The 10911-nt window shown below is 42.7% G+C and overlaps 1 protein-coding gene and 1 long non-coding RNA gene across 2 annotated transcripts in view; both read right to left on the bottom strand.

Annotated features, from left to right (window-relative positions):
- LOC111978765 (transmembrane protein 184B) overlaps nucleotides 1–1483 on the bottom strand; it is a 5744-nt gene extending 4261 nt beyond the window's left edge. The window contains exon 1 of the mRNA XM_024009002.3: nucleotides 1471–1483. Within this exon, the coding sequence (XP_023864770.2) occupies nucleotides 1471–1483 (13 nt within the window). The remainder of the gene's footprint in view (nucleotides 1–1470) is intronic.
- Nucleotides 1484–6439: 4956 nt separating this feature from the next.
- On the bottom strand, nucleotides 6440–8019 carry LOC139029252 (uncharacterized). Its single transcript, XR_011481545.1, has 2 exons — nucleotides 7727–8019; nucleotides 6440–7592 (listed from the first exon to the last, which is right to left on the bottom strand). It is a non-coding gene; the product is annotated as an uncharacterized lncRNA (long non-coding RNA).
- Between the last annotated feature and the right edge of the window lie 2892 nt (nucleotides 8020–10911).

Here is a 10911-nt window from a genome sequence, read left to right as displayed (position 1 = left end):
AGAGAAGAGAGAGACAGAGAAAGACAGGCAGGGGGAGGAGAGAGAGAGAGAGAGAGAGACGAGAGAGAGAGGAGAGAGAGAGGAGAGGAGAGAGAGAGAGAGAGAAGAGAAGAGAACGAGAGAGAAGTAGGAGAGAGAGATAGGAGCGAGGGAGGAGACAGACAGATGGAGGGAGGGAGAGACTGGAGGAGGGAGAGATAGAGACAGATGGAGGGAGGGAAGGAGAGAAAGAGCAGAGAGATGGAGGGAGAGATGGAAGACAGAGGAGAGAGATGGAGAGAGAGGAGGAGAGAGGACAGAGATGGAGGGAAGAAGAGAGAGACAGAGAGAGATGGAGGGAGGGAGAGATGGAGAGAGAGATGGAGGAGCAGAGACAAAGAGAGAGAGGGAGGGAGAGGAGGGAGAGATGGAGAGAGACAGAGAGGGGAGAGAGAACAGAGAGAGAGGAGGGAGAGATGGGAGGGAGGGGGAGAGAGAGAGATGGAGGAGAGAGAGGAAAGAGAGAGAGAACAGAGAGGGGGAGAAAGAGACAGAGAGAGGAGGAGGGAGAAGATGGAGGGAGGAGGAGGGAGAGAGAAATGGAGGAGGAGAGGATGGAGGAGGGAGAGAGATGGAGGGAGGAGAGACAAAGAGAGATGGAGAGAGGAGAGAGAGAGAGTCAGAGGGAGGGAAGGAGGGGAGACAGAGAGAGAGGGAGAGAAATGGGGGAGGGAGAGAGATGGAGGGAGCAGAGAGAGAAGAGAGGATGGAGGCGGGGAGAGATGGAGGGAGGCAGAGACAAAGAGAGAGATGGAGGGAGGGAGAGAGAGTCAGAGGGAGGGAGGGAAGGAAGGAGGGGGAGACAGAGAGAGAGATGGAAAGAGGGAGGGAGAGAAAGACACGGTTTGAGTGTGTCAAGAAAAGCAGCGTTACAGTTCTTGAGTGCGCCTGGCACCTACTACCATACCCTGTTCAAAGGCACTTAAATCTGTGTTGCCCATTCACCCTCTAAATGGCACACATACACAATCCATGTCTCAATTGTCTCAAGGCTTTAAAATCCTTCTTTAACCATCTCCTCCCCTTCATCTACACTGATTGAAGTGGATTTAACAAGTGACATCAATAAAGGATCATAGTTTTCACATGGATTCACCTGGTCAGTTTGTCATGGTGTTCCTAATGTTGATACTCACTATTGTAAGTCGCTCTGGATATAAGCGTCTGCTAAATGACTAAAATGTACATTCAGTGTATCTAGAGAGAGGAGGGTGGGGATAGAAATAGAGAGGGATAGAAATAGAGAGGAGGGTGGGGATAGAAATAGAGAGGGATAGAGTAAGAAACAAAACTTGTAAGAAGCCACCAGACTCTCATTCCAGACAGAAGGACAGGTAGCCTTTGACGCGGTATGTGTGCAGTATGTGTTGACTTGTTCAGTTAAACAAACAGGGATTGTGTGTTGTTGCTAGGCAACATATGCTCTCTGACTGAGCAGATGCATCTATTCCTCCAGCATCACCCCAGGTGGAACCTGTAGTTACATAACCCTCCCTTCCTCCACTGTAGGACCTACAGGGACAGACAACACCTAGACACCTGAGTCAGCCACAGCCAACTGTCGACAGAAACACCAAATGGTGTTTATTTTTAGTGGATTGAGTGTTTTGTTTTGAGATGTGGGGAGTCAAATCAAATACAATTTTATTGGTCACATACACGTGTTTAGCAGATGTTATTATGGGTGTAGCGAAATGCTTGTGTTTCTAGCTCCAAAAGTGCAGTAATATCTAACAATTTCACAACAATACACACAAATCTAAAGTAAAGGAATTAAAAATATATAAATATTTGGACGAGCAATGTCGAAGCGGCATAGATTAAAATACAGTAGAATACAGTATATACATATGAGATGAGGAATGCAAAATATGTAAACATTATTAAAGTGATTAGTGTTCTATTCCTTAAAGTGGCCAGTGATTCATAGTCTATGTCTATAGGCAGCAGCCTCTAAGGTTCTAGTGATGGTTATTTAACAGTCTGATGGCCTTGAGATAGAAGCTGTTTTTCAGTCTCTCGGGCCCAGCTTTGGCACTGGCTCTCGTGGTTGTTGTCCTTGATGATCTTTTTGGCCTTCCTGTGACATCGGGTGCTGCAGGTGTCCTGGAGGGCAGGTAGTTTGCCCCCGGTGATGCGTTGGGCAGACCGCACCACCCTCTGGAGAGCCCTGCGGTTGCGGGCGGTGCAGTTGCCGTACCAGGCGGTGATACAGTGTGTGTCAGTCTGTGTGTGTGTATTACCTGGTGGCAGGTGAAGAGTAGGGCGGTCCAGACGAAGAAGCCCGACACGGCTTGGGCAGCGGGGGTCATCAGGAAGGTGGGCTGTTCTGAGGTCAGCAGGGGGGCCTCTGGGAACCAGGAGATGTTTGGGCCCGGGGGGGTCATGGTGGGACGGGGACCAGGGGCCACACCCAGGGGGTGGTCCTCTCCAACCCCGACACCTAGTCCTAGCCGCTCAGACAGGGGCACGTCACGCCTCCACAGACGACTCATCTGGAGACCAGCGAACAGAGAGAACGCAAGTCCTTTATGTCTACATTAATGATACATAAACAGTGTAGACATACGTTCTGATACGTTCCAGTTATACTGTACATGTGGAAAGCAGAGCATTATTGGAGAGACTGTAACTATCAATCATCAACCAGTTATCGATACTGTAATTTACGTTGATGAGAGCATCTGATAAAGGAAGAAAGACACAATGAGTCAGGTGGGTAGTACTGTTTACTGAAGAGTCAGAGAAAGAGAGAGAGATGGAGAGAGACCACTGTCAAACCAGTGTTTCACCCTACTACTAAACTGTATAGACAGGGCTTTTCCCTCCTGCCTAAAATCATTTGGTTTCTATTGACAGTTTTGGGTTAAACTGATCTGAAAGCATGTACTGTATCATTCAACTTGTCTGTTAACTACAGTATTTTTCTATGGAAGACCAAACACAAGGTTTATCATCATGAATCCCTATTTCAAAGTTTAGCATCAGATGTTTGTATTGCCAGGATCTGCCAGGCGATAACAAACTCAACGTCAGTTGGTGCTGTCATTGACATAATCATAGAAAAATAAGAAATACAGTCCACTTCAAAAGGCCACACAATAACACGTGAGACTAAAAATAGCCTGCTATGACTCATAATACCTTTCTCAAGCACAACAGAGACCTTGAGAACAACAGTGGACAGCACATAGAGGACGTGTCTAAACTGACCTATCAGGGCTTGGCTGCCAAACTGCATAGCAACCATAAGTCACATTAACAGCAGCATAGCATGAGTCATGACAAACTGTGCCAGTATATTGTTTCCACACACACAGGCATGCGAACACACAGGTGTGTGTGTGTGAGTGTGAGTGTGAGTGAGAATGAGTGAGTGAGAGAGATATAGGGGTCATTTGTATTGGTTTGCAGAGAATCAGCAGATCAACATGCAGAAAAGGGCTGGAGTGAATGCATCAGTGGCAGACAGACAGAGGGACACACACACACACACACGACTGGGAAGTGAAGTTCTGCTGAGGCAAAGGGACATTGTGTCTCATTTGAAAGGCAAAAGGGCAGTCAGTGGAATGATGTGGCTGCCTGACAGACTGAGGAACACATAAAGCAACAGATGGAAGTGTGTGAGTGAAGTAATAATATTAAGAAATGATATGGGTTACAGCCAGCTAGTGGCTGAGAAAAGAGGAAGAAAATTGAATTCCGCAGGTAGGGAACAGATGATGCTTGGCAGCAACAAGAAAAATAAAAAAGTTTCAATGGCATAAAGTCAATTGTTTTGTGTGTGGGGGGGCGGCGCTGATTATAATTTGTTTGCACGCACTACAGATGGCTAATACAGGACTAGTAAAGGTCCAGTGCACTACTTTTGTACCATTCAAAATTTGGTGGTCACTTAGAAATGTCCTTGTTTTTGAAAGAAAAGCACATTTTTTGTCTATTAAAATAACATCAAATTGATCAAAAATACAGTGTAGACATTGTTAATGTTGTAAATGACTATTGTAGATTTTTTAAATGGAATATCTACATAGGCGTACGGAGGCCCATTATCAGCAACCATCACTCCTGTTTTCCAATGGCACGTTGTGTTAGCTAATCCAAGTTTATAATTTTAAAAGGCTAATTGATCATTAGAAAACCCTTTTGCAATTATGTTAGCACAGCTGAAAACTGTTGTCCTGATTAAAGAAGCAATACAACTGGCCTTCTTTAGACTAGTTGAGTATCTGGAGCATCAGCATTTGTGGGTTCGATTACAGGCTCAAAATGGCCAGAAACAAATTACTTTCTTCCGAAACCCGTCAGTCTATTCTTGTTCTGAGAAATGAAGGCTATTCCATGTGAGAAATTACCAAGAAACTGAAGATCTCGTACAACACTGTGTACTACTCCCTTCACAGAACAGCGCAAACTGGCTCTAACCAGAATAGAAAGAGGAGTGGGGGGCCCCGGTGCACAACTGAGCAACAGGACAATACATTAGTGTCTAGTTTGAGAAACAGACGGCTCACAAGTCCTCATCTGGCAGCTTCATTAAATAGTTACCGCAAAACACCAGTCTCAACGTCAACAGTGAAGAGACGACTCCGGGATGCTGGCCTTCTAGGCAGAGTTCCTCTGTCTAGTGTCTGTTCTTTCGCCCATCTTAATCTTTTATTTTTATTGGCCAGTCTGAGAAATGTATTTTTCTTTGCAACTCTTCCTAGAAGGCCAGCATCCCGGAGTCCCCTCTTCACTGTTGACGTTGAGACTGGTGTTTTGCGGTAACTATTTAATGAAGCTGCCAGTTGAGGACTTGTGAGGCGTCATGGTGGGGTTATGGTATGGGTAGGCATAAGGGCATGGGTAGGCATAAGCTACTGGCAATGAACACAATTACATTTTATCAATGGCAATTTGAATGCACAGCGATACCGTGACGAGATCCTGAGGCCCATTCTCATGCCATTCATCCACCGCCATCACCTCATGTTTCAGCATGATAACGCACAGCCCCATGTAGCAAGGATCTGTACACACAATTGTATAAACTGCCTTAATTTTGCTGGACCCCAGTTAGAGTAGCTGCTGCCATCTATAATAAATACAAATAAAATTCCCAGAAGCTGAAAATGTCCCAATTCTTCCATGGCCTGCATACTCACCGGACATGTCACCCATTGAGCATGTTTGGGATGCTCTGGATCAACGTGTATGACAGCGTGTTCCAGTTCCAGACAATTTCCAGCAACTTCGCACAGCTGTTGAAGAGTGGGACAACATTCCACAGGCTACAATTCACAGCCTGATCAACTCTATGCGAAGGAGATGTGTCAAGCTGCACGAGGCAAACTGTGGTCACACCAGATACTGACTGGTGTTCTGATCCACGTCCCTACCTCTTTTGTTAAGGTATCTGTGACCAACAGTTGTATATCTGTATTCCCAGTCATGTGAAATCCATAGACTAGGGCCTAATTAATTAATTTCCTTATACATATGAACTGTAACTCAGCAAAATCTTTGAAATCGTTGCATGTTGCGTTTATATTTTTGTTCAGTATAATAATATTATTTTTTAATTCGGATTTTTCAGGTGGTGCTGACCGCTGCGCCACTCGGGAGGTCTATTCATGCCAAGAGGCTAAACAACTGGAAGAGAAACATTGTTTTCAGTAGAGAAACATAGTAGTAGCGACTAATGCAGTAAAACAATACATTACTTTAATCTGTTTTATTTCCCTTCAAATGGGCAAGTAAAATCACTTTACCTATAATCGATAGTTGAATATAGAGCAAACTTCGGCCGGCGCAGTTTTAGTGCCAGAAAGAAGCTAGAAATTGATTTAATTACACAAAGATGCCATCGTTACTCCGACATCGATGTTCATTTTCCAGTCCTGCTCGACTAGAAATCTTTCGTTCTGATCCAAGAGTTAAATCCGTTAAAAAATATATGTTTTTAAGGTTTGCATCTAATTTGAGTGTGTCTTGGTATTTTCTTCACTCTGTTATGAACAATACAGGTAACATATCAGTTTTGTCCTGCTCTGTAAACTCCGATATTCCTTTCTCCCCTTTTTCCTACCTAGGCGTTTGCCACACAGACGGAATCCACTAGGATTAGCTACAGTAGATCAACTCTGTTCGGTCCCGTCCATTGCGTACCGTAGGTACTTTAGAATGAGATGTAGCCTCCTATTTACACCAATCATAGCCAATGAACAGCTAGGACCAGGAAGTGGATGGGTCGTGATTTGTGACAATGTGCATGCGATTGGCTACATCTATTTTGAGTCGAATCACATTTACGGCCAGATCTGATCCTAGGTCTGTTAAGTTTTACATAGTTCTTAAATAATAATGAAGAAACAATCAAAATGACTTCAAAATAATTACCTAAAAACAAACACAGTATTATAAGTTGTGCATATCTTTATTGACTCAAAATATACCACCCCCCCCATGAATATAAACGGTACGAACTGTAGTTTAGGCCTATCCCATGAACTGTGTCCACAAGTGTTGATTCGTGTATTATAGCACGTGATTTACATCGTTATATCTATGTATTTATGCACGATATGTGGTGATGCTGTGCTGTTGAGTTTGAGATGCAACAAGTCAACTTTATGAAAAGGGACACAATAAAATAATAATTATTATAATTATTATACACAATATTGTTGTAATAAAGACTAAGCATGGTAAAGAACCCACAAAACCACATTCCATCTTTATTATTATCTGCCCTGGCCCATGCAGGCATAGGCCTACCTTTCATCTGACTCCCTCCACCCAACCAAACTCTCCAGCAGGTCAATAAATCTCTATTACTACATTGACATCTTAAAACAACCTAGCACATTCTGGCTTTACACAAAATCATATTTACAGAGATAAAAAATAAATAACAGCAATTGAGCATATAACTTTGAAATCCAACCTCTTCATTTCTCCCATGCTCCTTCTCACATCTTCAGAGTAATAAGGCTTGTTGACTTATTATCATAATAACCAAGACCAATACTTCAATACTCAACAATATTCTTGCTTTTGCAAAGCCTCCACCTCTTAATGATAAGGTCTTTATTACATTGTCCACCATCATTTGAAGGGATATTATTAGCTCTCTGCTGTTGACTAATGTAATAGAATACTGTGAGCACACACACACAGCAAAGGGGAGTGAAACCTCAATGTAAATGTGTCAATAATGTTAATAGGAAGTGTTGTAGAACCAAAATGTCCTTGTTTAACGCTTTGTTAAAAACTACTCATAATTATTCCTAAACAGCGAAGACATTAAGAGAAAATGGGTGACAGTCCATCTCTCTAAGTCTCCTACCATCCCCTTCCTCCTTTGACTCTTGGTCAGTCCTTGGCTTGCTAAAACCAAAAGCACGAAAAACAAACAGTAAGACAATAAGACATTGACATATACAGACTATATGCAACCCCACCTCTATAGGCAACTCTGATTCAAACACTTTCACATTCATTCCCTTCTTTCCTATTCATCATTTCCCCCCCATTCCTGAACAATGTTGTTCCACATCTCTTCCTACCTCTCTCTCTGCACTATCTCCATTCCCCCCCATTCCTGAACAATGTTGTTCCACATCTCTTCCTACCTCTCTCTCTGCATATCTTTCCATTTCCCCCCATTCCTGAACAATGTTGTTCCACCATCTCTTCCTACCTCTCTCTCTGCATATCTTCCATTCCCCCCCATTCCTGAACATGTTGTTCCACATCTCTTCCTACCTCTCTCTCTCTGCATATCTTCCATTTCCCCCTCATTCCTGAACAATGTTGTTCCACATCTCTTCCTACCTTCTCTCTGCATATCTTCCATTTCCCAAAATTCCTCTTGACAGATCTTCTTGCCGACTACTTGACCCTCTGTAATATTCCCAGATATTATTATTATAAACATACACCTTAGCTCGAAATGTAGCTGTCATAAATTAGACATTCAACGTGAGACAAACGGTTTCGACGTGTGTTTTTTCAACCAACATTTGCCCATACAACACCACCTCAGCAATGAAAACAGCTAGAATAATCAGAAATTTGTCCATTTTGTACTGACATGTTTTTTGGGGCATTGAGCTTCTGAGAGACGTGTCTGGTCCCACGGATCACATAGCCAGCATAATGAGAGTGAACCAGGACTCATTCACCAGCCGAGGCGAAGGTCTCACAAGCCTGGGAAGCAAGGCTAGGCCAAGAGAGTGTCTTTCACTTGTCAATCCTTCATCTTTTTCATATTTTCTCCCAGTTAACTACAGTCATATTGGACAGGCGTCCCTTCTCACATTCATTGGAACTTCCTCTCCTTTTATTCTCTTCTGTCTTCATTCTTTAATCCGTCTTCAGTGTCGTTGACACACTCATGTTTTTAATCAACAATTTCAAAAGTAATTGAGTAGGTATTGTTACCCTGCTACCATGGCTGCAAAAAATAGTAATACATTTACTGTTTTTACTTCCTTTTTACACACATTTGCAACAAATTTCATTCAATAAGCATAAGCATACTAAGGGCAATCCAAACTTGAGAGATGTGTATTTAACTCACTAACATGAGTAGGGCCTGTCTGGAAAAGACGGTAGACTAGAGCATGGCGCGGGTTCGATTCCTGCTGGGACCACCCATACATAAAGTGTCTACATGCATGACTAAGTTGCTTTGTATAAAAGCGTCTGCTCAATTTCATATATTATTATTATAATACTGTATATTATGATTATATATATATTATAATTATATATATTTATTATTATACTGTATATTATGATTATATATACAGTGGGGAGAACAAGTATTTGATACACTGCCGATTTTGCAGGTTTTCCTACTTACAAAGCATGTAGAGTCTGTAATTTTTATCATAGGTACACTTCAACTGTGAGAGACGGAATCTAAAACAAAATCCAGAAAATCACATTGTATGATTTTTAAGTAATTAATTAGCATTTTATTGCAAGACATAAGTATTTGATACATCAGAAAAGCAGAACTTAATATTTGGTACTGAATCCTTTTGTTTGCAATTACAGAGATCATACGTTTCCTGTAGTTCTTGACCAGGTTTGCACACACTGCAGCAGGGATTTTTGGCCCACTCCTCCATACAGACCTTCTCCAGATCCTTCAGGTTTCGGGGCTGTCGCTGGGGCAATACGGACTTTCAGCTCCCTCCAAAATATTTTTATTGGGTTCAGGTCTGGAGACTGGCTAGGCCACTCCAGGACCTTGAGATACTTCTTACGGAGCCACCTCCTTAGTTGCCCTGGCTGTGTGTTTCGGGTCGTTGTCATGCTGGAAGACCCAGCCACGACCCATCATCAATGCTCTTACTGAGGGAAGGAGGTTGTTGGCTAAGATCTCGCAATACATGGCCCCATCCATCTCTCCCTCAATACGGTGCAGTCGTCCTGTCCCCTTTGCAGAAAAGCATCCCCAAAGAATGATGTTTCCACCTCCATGCTTCACGGTTGGGATGGTGTTCTTGGGGTTGTACTCATCCTTCTTCTTCCTCCAAACACGGCGAGTGGAGTTTAGACCAAAAAGCTCTATTTTTGAATCATCAGACCACATGACCTTCTCCCATTCATCCTCTGGATCATCCAGATGGTCATTGGCAAACTTCAGACGGGCCTGGACATGCGCCTGCTTGAGCAGGGGGACCTTGTGTGCGCTGCAGGATTTTAATTCATGACGGCGTAGTGTGTTACTAATGGTTTTCTTTGAGACTGTGGTCCCAGCTCTCTTCAGGTCATTGACCAGGTCCTGCCGTGTAGTTCTGGGCTGATCCCTCACCTTCCTCATGATCATTGATGCCCACGAGGTGAGATCTTGCATGGAGCCCCAGACCGAGGGTGATTGACCATCATCTTGAACTTCTTCTATTTCTAATAATTGCGCCAACAGTTGTTGCTTCTTCACCAAGCTGCTTGCCTATTGTCCTGTAGCCCATCCCAGCCTTGTGCAGGTCTACAATTTTATCCTTGATGTCCTTACACAGCTCTCTGGTCTTGGCCATTGTGGAGAGGTTGGAGTCTGTTTGATTGAGTGTGTGGACAGGTGTCTTTTATACAGGTAACGAGTTCAAACAGTGCAGTAATACAGGTAATGAGTGGAGAACAGGAGGGCTTCTTAAAGAAAAACTAACAGGTCTGTGAGAGCCGGAATTCTTACTGGTTGGTAGGTGATCAAATACTTATGTCATGCAATAAATGCAAATGAATTACTTAAAAATCATACAATGTGATTTTCGGGATTTTGTTTTAGATTCCGTCTCTCACAGTTGAAGTGTACCTATGATAAAAATTACAGACCTCTACATGCTTTGTAAGTAGGAAACCTGCAAAATCGGCAGTGTATCAAATACTTGTCTCCCCACTGTATATATATATATATTATTATTATTATACTGTATATTTATATTATATATATATACTGTATATTATGATTATATACATTATTATTACACACACACACACACACACAGATAGACGGGTTGGCTAACAGCGTCACGAAAATGATGTGAGCGCATTGATGGGGCCGGAAGCCGTGCTTTGTTGTGATTCTTAACAGTCAGATAGCAACAATGACAAGAAGCTGCCATGTGGCAAATAATAGGTGACTTGTTTCAAGGTGTTTTGACTGAATTGATATCTATGCTAATATCGTTAAAATTTGCTAGCTAGCTAACCAACAACTGTAACATGTATTTGAGAGACAACAAGTGCTCATTATGAAAATGAGTTTGTTTTCAATAAACGTTGGAGACTAAATATAATTGACATGTCTCCAATCTAAGCCAACCCCGTCTGTTTTGCCTCATAGTTGCGCTCAAGTCGGTTTTTGTTGCTAAA

This window comes from Salvelinus sp. IW2-2015, linkage group LG18 (genome assembly GCF_002910315.2).
Source record: "Salvelinus sp. IW2-2015 linkage group LG18, ASM291031v2, whole genome shotgun sequence".
Lineage (NCBI taxonomy): Eukaryota > Metazoa > Chordata > Actinopteri > Salmoniformes > Salmonidae > Salvelinus > Salvelinus sp. IW2-2015.
The sequence above is the reverse complement of the archived record's forward strand: the minus strand, read 5'-3'. Positions and strand labels throughout refer to the sequence as shown.